The 15,497-nt window shown below is 43.0% G+C and overlaps 1 protein-coding gene across 1 annotated transcript; it reads right to left on the reverse strand.

Moving 5' to 3' along the window:
- Positions 1-755: 755 nt before the first annotated feature.
- HOXB9 (homeobox B9) lies at positions 756-8,202 on the reverse strand. Its single transcript, XM_054653816.2, has 2 exons — positions 7,782-8,202; positions 756-991 (listed from the first exon to the last, which is right to left on the reverse strand). The coding sequence occupies exons 1-2, from the start codon at positions 8,200-8,202 to the stop codon at positions 756-758; spliced, it is 657 nt and encodes a 218-aa protein (XP_054509791.1).
- Positions 8,203-15,497: the final 7,295 nt, after the last annotated feature.

The raw sequence follows: 15,497 nt of genomic DNA on the forward strand, positions 1-15,497 counted from the left end.
TTTGGAGGAAATCTCCGGTCTTGGGGTGGCGCTGCCTCTCCCGTCACTCCTTGCCCCACTTGCTCCGCACTTTGGGCTGAGTTGCTCCAAAAGATGAATAAAGAGAAGAAAACCAAAACTTTTTAAAAGAAGAAAACCAAAATTTCAGCCGGAACAACGTGGGGAAGGATCCAGCGCCGCTTTTGGGGCAGTTTGGAGGAAAATCTCCAGTCTTGGGGTGGCGCTGCCTGTCCCGGTCACTCCTCGCTCCGCACTTTGGGCTGAGTTGCTCCGAAAGATGGAAAAAGAGATTTTTAAAAGAAGAAAACAAAATTTCAGCCTGAATAGCACGGGGGAGGATCCAGCGCTGCTTTTGGGGCGGTTTGGAGGAAATCACCGGTCTTGGGGTGGCGCTGCCTGTCCCGGTCACTCCTTGCTCCGCACTTTGGGCTGAGTTGCTCCAATAGACGAATAAAGAGATTTTTTAAAAGAAGAAAACCAAAATTTCAGCCGGAACAGTGCAGGGAAGGATCCAGCGCTGCTTTTGGGGCGGTTTGGAGGAAAATCTCCGGTCTTGGGGTGGCGCTGCCTGTCCTGGTCACTCCTCGCCCCACTTGCTCTGCACTTTGGGCTGAGTTGCTCCAAAAGACGGAAAAAGAGATTTTTAGAAGAAGAAAACCAAAATTTCAGCTGGACCAACGTGGGGAAGGATCCAGCGCCGCTTTCAGGGCAGTTTGGAGGAAAATCTCCGATCTTGGGGGCACTGCCTGTCCCGGTCACTCCTTGCCCTGCTCCTTGTTCATCTTCTTCATCTTCATGCGGCGGTTCTGGAACCAGATCTTGACCTGGCGCTCGCTGAGGTTGAGCAGCCGCGCCACCTCGTGCCGCCGCTCGCGGCTCAGGTACATGTTGAACAGGAATTCCTTCTCCAGCTCCAGCGTCTGGAATTTGCTGTACGGGCAGCGCTTCTTGCGCGAGGAGCGCGCCTGCAGCCAGCTGGCGGCGGGGTTGGCTGGAAAAGGGGAGATTTCCCCCCAAAAAAGTGGCGGGGAAAGGAGGAATTAGAGTTTTGGGGAGTTTGGGGGGTTTTTAAAGGAGGTGGTGGGGGGTGGTGGGGGTAATGAGTGAAATAAAAAAGATGAAATGAAAGGGAATAGAATAAAAAAGAAAGCAAGCAAGCAAAATAACCCAAACCAACCAACCTAAACTAAATCAAACTAAACCCACCCAAAACAACCCAAAACAACCCAAAACAACCCAAACAACCCAAACTAAATCAACCCAAACCAACCCAAACCAACCCAAACAACCCAAACCCACCCAAACAACCCAAACAACCCAAAACAACCCAAACAACCCAAAACAACCCAAACCAACCCAAACAACCCAAACCAACCCAAAACAACCCAAAGTAACCAAAACAACCCAACCCAAAACAAACCAACCAAATCAAAACAAACCAAACCAACCCAACCCAACCAAACCCCAACCAAACAAAAAAACAAACCCCAAACTAAAACCAAAACCCCAAACCAAACCAAACCAGCCCAAACCAACCCAAACCAACCCAAACCAACCCAAACCAACCCAACCCAACCCAAACCAACCAAACCAACCCAAACCAACCCAAACCCAACCAACCCAAACCCAACCCAAACCCAACCCAAACCCAACCCAAACCAAACCGAACCCAAACCAACCAAACCAAACCAACCCAACCCAAACCCAACTGAACCCAACCAACCCAACCCAACCCAAACCAACCAAACCAACCCAAACCAACCGAACCCAAACCAACCTAAAGCAACGCAACCCAACCAAACCCAAACCAAACTAAACCAACCAAACCAAATCAAATCAAACCAACCCAACCCAACCACACCAAATCAACCTAAACCAACCCAAACCAACCCAAACCAACCCAAACCAACCCAAACCACCAGAAACCAACCAAACCAAACAAAAACCAAACCCTAGGCCCAAAAAAACCCCAGAAATAAAAACACTTAAAAAACCCCAAAAACCCTCAAAAAATAACTGGAAAAAATCCCAAAAAATCCCCAAAAATCCCAAAAAATCCCAAAAAATCCCAAAAAATCCCCCAAATCCACTCAGGGGATGTGGGGCCACGGGGGGGGGGGAATTGGGGGTGTCGGGATTGGGGGCACAGGGGGATGGGGGAGGGCCCTGTGCCCGCACCCCAAATTCGGGGTGAACCCCGAGTGCTTTGGGTTCATTTCTGTGGGTTTTGGGTGAAGTTCTGCAGGTTTTGGGTTCATTTCTGTGGGTTTTGGGTTCATTTCTGTGGGGTTTGGGTGAAGTTCTGTGGGTTTTTGGGTGAAGTTCTGCAGTTTTCAGATTAATTTCCGCAGGTTTTGGGTGCATCCCAGAGAGTTTTGGGTGAATTTTTGTGAGTTTTGGGTGAATTTCTGCCGGTTTTTGGGTGCACCTCGGGGTTTTGGGTGCATTCCTGGGGGATTTGGGTGCATCCCCGAGGTGTTTGAGGTCTCACCCCAGAGGCTTTTGGGTGAATTTCTGTGGATTTTGAGTTCATTCCTCTGGGTTTTGGGTGCACCCCGAGGGGTTTGGGGTGAATTTCTGTGGGTTTGGGGTGCACCCCGGGCTTTTTGGGTGAATTTCTCCAGGTTTTGGGTTCATTTCCCCGGGGTTTTTGGGTTCATTTCTCCAGGTTTTGGGTGAATTTCCCCGGGGTTTTTGGGTTCATTTCCCCGGGGTTTTGGGTTCATTTCTCCAGGTTTTGGGTTCTTTTCCCCGGGGTTTTTGGGTTCATTTCTCCAGGTTTTGGGTTCATTTCCCCGGGGTTTTTGGGTTCATTTCCCCGGGGTTTTTGGGTTCATTTCTCCCGGGTTTTTGGGTTCATTTCTCCAGGTTTTGGGTTCATTTCCCCGGGGTTTTTGGGTTCATTTCCCCGGGGTTTTTAGGTTCATTTCCCCGGGGTTTTTGGGTTCATTTCCCCCGGGTTTTTGGGTTCATTTCTCCAGGTTTTGGGTTCATTTCCCCGGGGTTTTTGGGTTCATTTCCCCGGGGTTTTTGGGTTCATTTCCCCCGGGTTTTTGGGTTCATTTCCCCGGGGTTTTTGGGTTCATTTTCCCGGGGTTTTTGGGTGAATTTCCCCGGGGTTTTTGGGTTCATTTCCCCGGGGTTTTTGGGTTCTTTTCCCCGGGGTTTTTGGGTCCTTTTCCCCGGGGTTTTTGGGTTCTTTTCCCCGGGGTTTTTGGGTTCATTTCTCCAGGTTTTGGAGCCTCACCCCGCCCCAGCTCCCCCACATTCCCCACAAACAAACCCACCCCAAAAATTCCCTTTTCTCCCCATTTCCCCAGGGTTTGCTCCCCCAGCCCCATCACGCAGGGAGGGCGGATCTGGAGGGGCTTTTCCTGAATAAATCCTGGCTAATTTAAATTTTTTTAAATTTTTTAAAAAAATTTTTTGGCGCAATCTGGCCCAAAATCCCTCTCTGGCTGCCACCAACACCTTCTGGGAGCTGCTGCCCGAGCCAGAGACCTGGGCAGGGCTGGAAATGCAGCCAAAAAAACCCCAAATAAATAAAAATAAAAATAATAATAAAAAAAAAGTTAAATAAATAAATAAATAAATATTTTTTTACAAAAATCGCAATTATTTTTTTTAATTAGATCATGCCGTAACTAAGGAAAAAAACAAATAACATTTAAAGTAAAAGAAACGAGTCCACAAAAGAAATAAACTTGAAAATAAAGACGTGGAAATAAATAAATAAATAAATAAATAAATAAATAAATAAATAAATGCTATTAAAAAGAAATAAATAGGTAAATAAATACTATTAAAAAGAAATAAATATATAAAAAAATAATTGAAATGAGAAATAAATCAAAGCCTGCCTGCCACGCTCGCGGGTGGGAGAAGCTGCGTGGGAATGGTGGAATTAAAAATTCGATTTTTTCGGGATTTTTGGGGAATTTTTTTCCCGCGTCGGGAGGGGAGGGACGCGGGAAATGCTGGGAGCGAAACCCGCCCCGCCGGCAGAGGCCGAGGCGGCGAAAATCGCACCCGAAAGCGAAGCGGTTTTAGGGTAAATATTGGGATTTTCGCTAATCACGTGCAAACATCGGCGACGGGCGGGGAGGAACGCGCGGGGCTCTGGCCACGGCACAAATTCCCTTTTATCCCCTTCTTTTATTCCCTTTTATTCCCTTCTTTTATTCCCTTTTATCCCCTTCTTTTATTCCCTTTTATTCCCTTCTTTTATTCCCTTTTATTCCCTTTTCTGGCCCGGAATTCCGGAGCCAAAAACCCGCGCAGAAAATTCCTGCGCCGCCAGAAACAGCCCCACACGCGCCACACGAGAAAATTCAATATATCGAACAATTTCCAATTAAAAAAAAAAAAAATACATAAAATCTCAACCCCTGAACCTTCCCGAGCGAGTCCTGCCCCTTCCGAGTTTCTCGGGGCCGTTTCCCCGCCGGAATTGAGTGGAGCTAATAAGCAGAATTAATAATTAAAGAGGAGGAAAGCTGTTAATAATTGATATTGTTAATCCCGCTCGCCGTCCTTTAATGGCCGCGCTCCAGACCGGCGGGGTCGGGGCGATTTTGGGGTCGTTAAAATGGAATTTTCTGCCTTCGCTGCTCGCAAATCCCCGGGCAGGAAAGAGAATGGGGAGAGGTCCCTGGTATTTATTTTATTTTGTTTTTTTTTTTGGTTAAAATCCAGTAAAATAAATGAACTTCCAGGCATGGATTCATCGGGGAGAAACAACAACAAAAAAAGGGAAATAAATGGGAAAATCAGAATCGGGGCTGGCTGCAAAACAGCCCTGAAGGCCAGGCCGGAATGGGATTATTGAAATTATTATTGAAAGCATAAAAAAACCGCAGGGAAACGGAGCGCTCAGCCCACGCTGAGCGCGGTTATTTTGGGACAAAAAGTTCCATTTTCGGGTGTTTTGTTTGGCCCGGCGTTGGGCTGGGGTTTGTTCTGGATCCCTGCCCAGCACAGCAGAAAAAGGGATTTTTTTAACTTCTGGCGAGTTCATTGAGAGGGGAAAAGGAAAATAAATTAAAATTTAAAACAGCAACGACAAACAGGAAAAAAAGAAAGCAGCGCCACTGGGACGTCCCGCAAGAGAACGGGAGGAAACAGAGACGGGGGAGAGAATATTCCGTGTTTTTAAAGGGGAAAAAGTTCATTTAAAATGAGGAAAAATGGGAATTTCTACCAGGCCGGGCGCTGCTGGTTTGGCAGGCTGGGAAAATTCGGGGTCTTAATGGGAAAATTCCGGGTTTTTAATGGGAAAATTCCGGGTTTTTAATGGGAAAATTCGGGGTTTTAATGGAGAAATTCGGGGTTTTAATGGGAAAATTCGGGGTTTTAATGGAAAACAATCGGGGTTTTAATGGGAAAATTCGGGGTCTTAATGGGAAAATTTGGGGTTTTATTGGGAAAATTCGGGGTTTTAATGGAAAAAAATCGGGGTTTTAATGGAAAAATTCGAGTTTTTAATGGGAAAATTCCGGGTTTTTAATGGAAAAAAAATCGGGTTTTTAATGGGAAAATTCAGGGTCTTAATGGGAAAAATCGGGGTTTAAATGGGAAAATTCGGGGTTTTTAATGGGAAAATTCGGGTTTTTAATGGGAAAATTCGGGGTTTTAATGGGAAAAAAATCGGGGTTTTAATGGGAAAAAAATCGGGGTTTTAATGGGAAAATTCGGGGTTTAAATGTTAACATTCGGGGGTTTAATGGGAAAATTCGGGGTTTTAGTGGGAAAATTCGGGGTCTTAATGGGAAAACTTGGGGGTTTAATGGGAAAATTCGGGGTTTTAATGGGAAAACTCGGGGGTTTAATGGGAAAACTCGGGGGTTTAATGGGAAAAAATCGGGGTTTTAATGGAAAAGTTCAGGGGTTTAATGGGAAAATTCGGGGTTTTAATGGAAAAAAATCGGGGTTTTAATGGGAAAATTCGGGGTTTTAATGGAAAAATTTTGGGTTTTAATGGGAAAGTTCGGGGTTTTAATGGGAAAGTTCAGGGTTTTAATGGAAAAAAATCGGGGTTTTAATGGGAAAGTTCGGGGTTTAATGGGAAAATTCGGGTTTTTTGTGGAAAAAATCTTTGCCGGGAGGGTAAAAGCAGCCCGGGGTGACCTTGGAGCAGCCCCAGGTGCCAGCGGGAGGTGACAACGCCGCCGTTCCCCCCTTCCGAGGCAAAAATGATCATTAAAAATCACAATTTAATAATGTGAATGGCATCCAGCACCCCCCGGAGCGAGGATCGGGATTATTTTAAATATTTCAAACATTTCTAGCGGAAAAAAGGCGCCCGCGGAAAAAGCCCGGGCTGGAGTCTCAGCGTCTCCCCAGTCGGACTAAACCACGAATAAAAACTGATATAAAACTGATATAAAACTGATATAAAACTGATATAAAACTGATATAAAACAGAGATAAAAGCTGGTATAAAAGCTGGTATAAAAGCTGATATAAAAGCTGATATAAAAGCGATATAAAACCGATATAAAACCGATATAAAACCGATATAAAAGCGATATAAAAGCGATATAAAAGCGATATAAAAGCTGATTAACTCCGACACCCCCTCCCTCCTTCTCCGCTTGTATTTTGGGATTTTTTTTTAAAGCAGGGAAGGAGCGCGGCTCTGAGATATTCGTGCCCGCTAATGAGCAAACAATTAACGGCGCAAATAAATGAACGAACTGCGCGGAGCCTCCGCCGCCAACACTTCCCTGGCCATTTTTCCCCTTTTTTCCCCATTTTTCCCCATTTTTCCCCCATTTTTCCCTCTCGCTTTCCGCCCCCGCGCCGTTTCCGCGCTTCCCTCCCGGGGAACTTTTTCCTGGGGATTTTTTTCCTTTTTTTCCCCCCCTTTTTTATTTTCCGCTTTTTCTCTCTCCCTCTCCGCCCCCGCGGACTTTCCGCGCTCCCCTCCGTGAACTTTTTCCCGTCAATTTTTTCTTTTTTCCCTTTTTCCCCCCTTTTCTCTCTCTGTCTTTCCTCCCCCGCGGACTTTCCGCGCTCCCCTCCGTGAACTTTCTCCGGTCATTTTTCTTTTTTCCCTTTTTTCCCCCCTTTTCTCTTGCTCTCTCTCTCCGCCCCCGCGGAGTTCCCGCGCTCCGCTCCGTGAACTTTCTCCCGTCAATTTTTTCTTTTTCCCCCCTTTTCTCTCTCTCTCTGTCTTTCCGCCCCCGCGGACTTTCCGCCCTCCCCTCCGTGAACTTTTTCCCAGGGATTTTTCCTCTTTTTTTCCCATTTTCTCCGCTTTTTTCTCTCTCTTTCCGCCCCCGCGGCGTTTCCGCGCTGCCCGCTGCCCCTCCGCCCGCGACCGCGTAAATTCCTCCCTTTTTCCTCCCCTTTTTCCCCTTTTTCCCCATTTTCCTCCCCTTTTTCCCCCATTTTCCCCCTTTTTTCCCAATTTTCCCCCCATTTTCCCCCTTTTTCCCCATTTTCTCCCATTTTCCTCCCCATTTTCCTCCCTTTTCCCGCATTTTCCTGCGTTTTCCAGCCTTTTCCGCCGCCGGCCGCCTCGGTCCCTCCCGCGCTCTCTCCTCTCCGCACTCGCGCTGCGGGCGGCTCCAAATTCCGATTTTATTTCGATTTCCTCGCCCTCCTCTGCCCCCTGCCCCTCCCCTCCCCTCCAGCTGAGCTTTTCCTCTCCTTCCCCTCCCTCCCAAGCCCCCATTTTCAACTTTCCCCCATCCCACACCCCCCCCATTACCCCCCTTTTATTTTTTTATTATTTATTTCCACTTTTATTGCGCCGCTCCCTCACTTTTATCACTTACTTTGATCTCGGCCCTCTTTGTCCTCGCTTCCTTCGCCAACTTTATGATCCTCGAAGCCTCCTCGCCTTTGGCCGGCGGCGACGCCCGGCGCTTCCCTGGGCTGCTCCAAGGCGAAGCCGCCCTTAGGCCCGTCCAAAGCTCGGCCTAGCGGCGGCTCGGGTTTAGCGGAGCCGGGCCCGGGCTCCAGCCAGGGCTGCGGGAGGAAGGCGGGGAAGGCGGCGGGGGCGGCGAGCGGGGCCCAGGAGGGCCCGAACGGGGCCGGTTTGGGTTGGAAACTGCACGAGGGGAACTCGAGGGGCTCGCCGGGGGCTCGGGGGGCGGCGAACGGAGCCGGGGCGAATTTAGGGGAGGGGGAATCGTCGCTCTCGTGGTTTATGATGGAGTCGACATAATAATTGCTGAGGGTGCCAGAGATGGACATTGTGAGGCATCGTACGGAGCGCGGGGCGGCGCTGGGGGGGAAAATTGGAAATAGGGGGGGAAAAATGGGGAAAAACGGCTTAAAATTAAAAAAAAAATAAATATATGTATGTAAAAAACCACTAAAATTGAAGTGAAAAACTCTTAAAATTCAAAGAAAAGAAAGCGTAAAATTTAAAGAATACATAAAATTAAAAGACAAGAAATCCTAAAATTTAAAGAAAACATAAAATTAAAAGACAAGAAATCCTAAAATTAAAAGAAAACATAACATTAAAAGAAAAGAAATCCTAGAATTAAAAGAAAGCATAACATTAAAAGAAAAGAAATCCTAAAATTAAAAGAAACCATAAGATGAAAAGAAAAGAAATCCTAAAATTGAGGAAAGAAACCCTAAAATTTAAAGGAAAGGAACCCTAACGCTTAAAGGAAAGAAACCGTAAATTTAAAAGAAAAGAAATCGTAAATTTGAAAGAAAAGAAATCATAAAATGAAAAGAAAAGAAACCGTAAATTTAAAAGGAAAGAAAACGGAAATTTAAAAGAAAAGAAATCATAAAATTAAAAGAAAATGAACCATAAAATTAAAAAAAAATAGACCCTAAAATTAAAAAAAAAAATAGACCCTAAAATGAAAAGAAAAGAAACCATAAAATTAAAAAAAAAAAAGAAACAACACAGACCCTAAATTAAAAAAAAAAAAAAAAAACAGACGCTAGAATTAGAAGAAAAGAAACCCTAGAATTAAAAGACAGGAAACCCTAAAATAAAAACACCCCATAAAATTATAAAAGAAGAAACCATAAAATGAAAAGAAAAAATGAAAGGGAAAAGAAAAAATGAAAGGGAAAAGAAGAAATTAAAGGGAAAAAAAAATTAAAGGGAAAAAAATTAAAGGGAAAAGAATTAAAGGGAAAAAAATTAGAGGGAAAAAAAATTAAAGGGAAAAGAAAAATTAAAGGGAAAAGAAAAATTAAAGGGAAAAAAAAATTAAAGGGAAAAAAATTAAAACATATATTTTAAAAAATTATTTTAGAAGAAATGAAAAATAAAAGAACGGACAAATAAAAAACGGAAAAAATAAAAAAATTGAGAAATAAAAAAATTGAAAAATAATAAAAAAAAGAGAAATTAAAAAAGGGAGAAATAAAAAAATGGAGAAATTAAAAAAAAATGGAGAAATAAAAAAATGGAGAAATAAAAAATGGAGAGATAAAAAAAATGGAGAAATAAAAAAATGGAGAAATAAAAAAAATGGAGAAATAAAAAAATGGAGAAATAAAAAATTGAGAAATAAAAAAAAAAAGAAAAATAACAAAATGGAGAAATAAAAACTGGAGAAATAAAGAATTCAGGAACGAAAGGAAGCGCGGGGCTGCGGAGGGCGAGCGGCGGCCGCAGCTCCGCGCTCCTTCCCCGTGCCCGGCCCGGGAGGCGCCGCCGCGGGGGCTGCGCGGCGCCGCTGCCGCTGCAATGAGCGCCCAAAGTTCGCTCCCCGCGCCTGATAAAGCGCCCGGGCTGCGCGTAAATCACCGGGGCCGCGGGGGCTGCGCGTAAATCACGGCCGGGACCGCGGGGGCTGCGCGTAAATCACGGCCGGGGCCGCGGGGGCTGCGCGTAAATCACGGCCGGGACCGCGGGGGCTGCGCGCCGCCGGCAGCCGCCCCCGCTTTCCGCGCTGGTTCGCGTCGGGAGCGCCGCAACAGCAGCGACAACAAATAAATAAATAAATAAATAAATAAAAAATAAATAAATAAAAAATAATTAAATAAAAATAAATAAATAAATGGAAAATTGAGGCGCGTCTCTCAGCGCAGCAAAGCGGAGCTCAAGGCGGGTATTTATTTGGATGATATTGGGAATATTCGGATTTTTTCCGCTTTTTCTCCTCCCTCTCTCGCCCAGCCCGCGGGGAGGGCTCCGAGGGGAGGGGACGGGGGTGGGATTTGGGATTTTTTGGAATTGATTTTTTTTTATATTTATTTATTTCTTTCTTTTCGGTGCCGACGCGCCCAAAGGGCTCCGCCTTCACTGAGGAGCGCAGGGGAATAGAGATAAAAGGCGTTTCTTCATTCCGGGCTCCGCGGGACCACAGGGGGAAAAAAATAATAAATAAATATAAAAAATAAATAAACACAAACGGCCGCCAGCCCCCTCCCGGCCGCGATTTCCTCATGGCCGCACAGCGAGGTAAAAAAGAGCAAAAATTCGCATTTTTGGGGGAGCAAAACCGCGCCCGGAGCGCTGGGGAGGGCGGTAAAAATAATTATAAATAATGAATTCTAAATAATTTTAAATAATTCTAAATAATTCCAAATAATTCCAAATAATTATAAATAATTAATTCTAAATAATTCTGAATAATTCTAAATAATTCTAAATTATTCCAAATAATTCTAAATAATTCTAAATAATTAATTCTAAATAATTCTGAATAATTCTGAATAATTCTAAATAGTTCTGAATAATTCTAAATAATTCTGAATCATTAATTCTAAATAATTCTGAATAATTCCAAATAATTCTGAATAATTCTAAACAATTAATTCTAAATAATTCTGAATAATTCCAAATAATTCTAAATAATTAATTCTAAATAATTCTAAATAATTCTAAATAATTCTAAATAATTCTGAATAATTCCAAATAATTCTAAATAATTGCAAATAATTCTAAATAATTAATTCTAAATAATTCTAAATAATTCTAAATAATTCCAAATAATTCTGAATAATTCTAAATAATTAATTCTAAATAATTCTGAATAATTCCAAATAATTAATTCTAAATAATTCTGAATAATTCCAAATAATTCTAAATAATTAACTCTAAATAATTCTAAATAATTCTAAATATTTCTAAATAACTAATTCTAAATATTTCTAAATAACTAATTCTAAATAATTCTAAATAATTTTAAATAATTAATTCTAAATAATTCTGAATAATTATAAATAATTCTGACTAATTCTAAATAATTCTGAATAATTCTGAATAATTCCAAATAATTCTAAATAATTATAAATAATTATTTATCATTATAAATAATGATAAATAATGATAAATAATTCTAAATAATTCTAAATAATGATAAATAATGAACCCTCCGGCGCGGGAGGAAGGATGCCCAACACGCCAAAAAAAAACAACACAAAATTTCAAATATTCCCGTCAACAAAATTTCAAACATTTCAACCCAAAGCGGCCCCAGCGCCTTCCTCGGGCCGCGATTTTGGGAGAAATAAATTCAAAACTCGGAAATGGCCCCGGGGAGGGACAAAAGCCGGGAAAATTCCCCTGGGCGCGGCTGAAATTCGGGAGCTTTGCCCGGAGTTTAGGAGGCCCGAAAAGGCCGAGATTTGTTCAGGGATGCCCCGAACTCGGGAGGCTGCGGGAGTTTAATCGAATTTACATCGGGAGGCTTTGGGTTTATAGCCGCGGGTTTATTGCCCGGGGAGAGGGGGAAAAAGGGGGAAAAATGGGGAAAAATGGGGGGAAAATGGGGAAAAATGGGGAAAAAAAGGGGGGGGAAAGGGGGAAAAAGGGGAAAAAAAGGGGGGGGAAAGGGGAAAAAATGGGGGAAAAAAGGGGGGGGAAAGGGGAAAAAGGGGGAAAAAAGGGAAAAAAAAGGGGGGGGAAAAAGGGGGAAAATGGGGGAAAAAAAAGGGGGGGAAGGGGGAAAATGGGGGGAAAAAGGGGGAAAAAAAGGGGGGGAAAGGGGAAAAAATGGGGGGAAAATGGGGAAAAAAGGGGGAAAAAAAAGGGGGGAGAAAAGGGGAAAATGGGGAAAAAATGGGGGAAAAGGGGGGAAAAATGGGGAAAAAATGGGTGAAGAAGGAAAAAAAAGGGGGGAGAAAAGGGAAAAAAAAAGGGGGGGAAAAGGGGAAAAAAGGGGAAAAAAGGGGAAAAAAGAAAAAAAAACAGGGGGAAAAAAGGATAAAAAAGGGGGGGAAAAGGGGGAAAAAAGGGGGAAAAAGGAAAAAAAACAGGGAGAAAAAAAGAAAAAAACGGGGGGAAAAAAGGAAAAAAAAAGCGAAAAAAGGAAAAAAAAAAGAGGAAAAAAGGGGAAAAAAAGGGGGGGGAAGGAAGAAAAAGGGGAAAAAATGGAAAAGAATGGGAAAAAAAAGGAAAAAAAAGAGGGGAAAATAAAGAAAAAAAAAAGGGGGGGAAAAAGGGGGGAAAAAAGGGGAAAAAAGGGACCCCGTGGCCAAGGCCGCCCCCGCCTCGCTCGTTTATTTTTTTCCATTTTTTCCCCCCAAAATTTGAAGTTTCGGGGAGGTTTTTAACTCCCCGGTGCTCCTAAATCCGGAATAAATCGATTTATTTCCAGTGGTTCTGCAGCCTCGTAAATGCTGGGTGAAGGGAAAAGTGCTGCCCATAGCCTGGAGAAAATAAAATAAAAATTAAAATATATTTAAAAAGTGATTTTCCTGATTTGGGCCATCACAGTCGCCGTTAATTTGCCTCGCATTTTTTTCAATTTTTTTTCCCCAAAAGCTGAGATTTTGGAGTGGTTTTTTTGCTCTCTGGTGCTCCCAAACCCTGAGGATAAATCGATTTATTTCCAGGGGTTCTGCAGCCTCGTAAATGCTGGGTGAAGGGAAAAGTGCTGCCCACAGTCTGGAGAAAATAAAATAAAAATAAAAATATTTTAAAAAGTGATTTTCCTGATTTGGGCTGTAACAGCTGGGCTCCATTTCCCTCGCATTTTTTTCAATTTTTTTTCCCCAAAACCTGAGATTTTGGAGTGTTTTCTTTTACTATCTGGTGATCCTAAATCCGGAATAAATCGATTTATTTCCAGTGGTTCTCTGGCCTCGTAAATGTTGGGTGAAGGGAAAAGTGCTGCCCACAGTCTGGAGAAAATAAAATAAAAATAAAAATATTTTTAAAAGTGATTTTCCTGATTTGGGCTGTAACAGCTGGGCTCCATTTCCCTCTCATTTTTTTTCAATTTTTTTCCCCAAAACCTGAGATTTTTGAGTGTTTTTTTACTCTCTGGTGCTCCCAACCCCTGAGGATAAATCGATTTATTTCCAGGGGTCCTGCGGCCTCGTGAATGCTGGGTGAAGGGAAAAGTGCTGCCCATGATCCGGGGAATATAAAATAAAATTTAAATAAAATTAAAAGTGATTTTCCTGGATTTGGGCTGTAGCAGCTGGGCTCCATTTGCCTCTCATTTTTTTCAATTTTTTCCCCCAAAACCTGAGATTTTGGAGTGGTTTTTTTGGAATCTCTGATGCTCCCAACCCCTGAGGATAAATCGATTTATTTCCAGTGGTTCTCTGGCCTCGTAAATGTTGGGTGAAGGGAAAAGTGCTGCCCACAGCCTGGAGAAAATAAAATAAAAATAAAAATATTTTTAAAAGTGATTTTCCCGATTTGGGCCATCACAGTCGCTGTTAATTTGCCTCTCATTTTTTTTCAATTTTTTTCCCCAAAACCTGAGATTTCAGGGCATTTTTGACTCCCCGTTGCTCCCAAACCACGAGGGGAAAAATCCATTTATTTCCAGAGGTTGGAGGGAAAGGTGCTGCCCATGACCCCGGGGAAAAGAAAATGAAAATAATTTTATTTTTTAAAGCGATTTTTTCCTGCGTTCGGGCTCAATTTGCCTCCTTCGTTCCCTTCCCCTCTCACCCCACAGCCGGGGCTGTTTCAGAAATGGAGATTTTCCGCTGGGATAAATCACAGAAATCTTCATTTCTGAGGGTAAATCACAGAAATCTTCATTTCTGAGCATAAATCAGCACTGAAATCTTCATTTCTGAGGATAAATCACAGAAATCTCCATTTCCGAGGATAAATCGGCACAGAAATTTTCATTTTTGAGGGTAAATCATTGCAGAAATCTTCATTTCTGAGGATAAATTAGCACCAAAATCTCCATTTCTGAGGATAAATCACAGAAATCTCAATTTCTGAGGGTAAATCACAGAAATCTTCATTTCTGAGGGTAAATCACAGAAATCTCCATTTCTGAGGATAAATCACAGAAATTTTCATTTCTGAGGATAAATCATAGAAATCTCCATTTCTGAGGGAAAATCGGCACAGAAATCTTCATTTCTGAGGAAAAATCAGCACAAAAATCTCAATTTCTGAGCATAAATCAGCACAGAAATTTTCATTTTTGAGGGTAAATCAGCACAAAAATCTCCATTTCTGAGGGAAAATCAGCACAAAAATCTCCATTTTTGAGGATAAATCGGCACAGAAATCTTCATTTCTGAGCATAAATTAGCACAAGAATCTTCATTTCTGAGGATAAATCAGCACAAAAATCTCCATTTCTGAGCATAAATCAGCACAGAAATCTCAATTTCTGAGCATAAATCAGCACAGAAATCTTCATTTCTGAGGGTAAATCAGCACAAAAATCTCCATTTCTGAGCATAAATCAGCACAGAAATCTCAATTTCTGAGCATAAATCGGCACAAAAATCTTCATTTTTGAGGAAAAATCAGCACAGAAATTTTCATTTCCAGGCCCAGAATAATTCTGCACAGGCACTAAAATGAGGGAAAATTCGCATTTTGGCCCTTTCCAGCCCCTCGGAGCAGCTGAGGTGCCCGAGGTGTTCGGGTGATGATGGTGATGATGATGATGGTGACGATGATGATGATGATGATGAAGGTGATGATGATGAAGGTGATGAGGAGCCCCCACCCCAAAGCCGAGCGTTGCCCCTGCCCAGATTTCCTCTAAAAGAGGCGATTTTGGGGCTCCTTGGGTTAAAAACTGAAATAAATCCGGGGTGAGGGGAGGGAGAGCCGGGGAGGAAATTTGGGAAATTTGGGAAATTTGTGAAATTTGTGGGAAATTTGGGAAATTTGGGAAATTTGGGGTTGATCTCATTTTTGGCAGCTCCGGCCGCGGGCTCCGGGGTCAGCTCTGGGGACATTTTGGGGACAATTTGGGGACACTCTGGGACAATTTGGGGACACTTTGTGAACAATTTGGGGACACTCCGGAGACAACTTGGGGACACTTTGGGACATTCTGGGGACAATTTGGGGACACTCTGGGGACACTTTGGGGACACTTTGGGGACAGTTTGTGAACAATTTGGGGACATTCTGGGGACACTTTGTGAACACTTTGGGGACACTTTGGGGACACTTTGGGACAACTCGGGGACAATTTGGGGACAATTTGGGGACACTTTGGGCCCCAGCCGAGAGGGGAACGTCCCCAGGTGAGCGACCAGCGAGGCCCCGTCTCCTTTCCAGGGATTATTCCAAAATAATAATGAATTAATTAATAACTAATCAATAATTAATCCCAAAACCCGCC

Source organism: Agelaius phoeniceus, chromosome 26, assembly GCF_051311805.1.
Source record: "Agelaius phoeniceus isolate bAgePho1 chromosome 26, bAgePho1.hap1, whole genome shotgun sequence".
NCBI classification, from domain to species: domain Eukaryota; kingdom Metazoa; phylum Chordata; class Aves; order Passeriformes; family Icteridae; genus Agelaius; species Agelaius phoeniceus.

Coding starts and splice junctions, on each gene's coding strand:
- HOXB9 (XM_054653816.2), bottom strand. CDS start 8,202: ATGTCCATCTCTGGCACCCTCAGCAATTATTATGTCGACTCCATCATA. Junction 992..7,781: donor CAAAGAGGGCCGAGATCAAA/GTAAGTGATAAA, acceptor CCCCTTTTCCAG/CCAACCCCGCCGCCAGCTGG.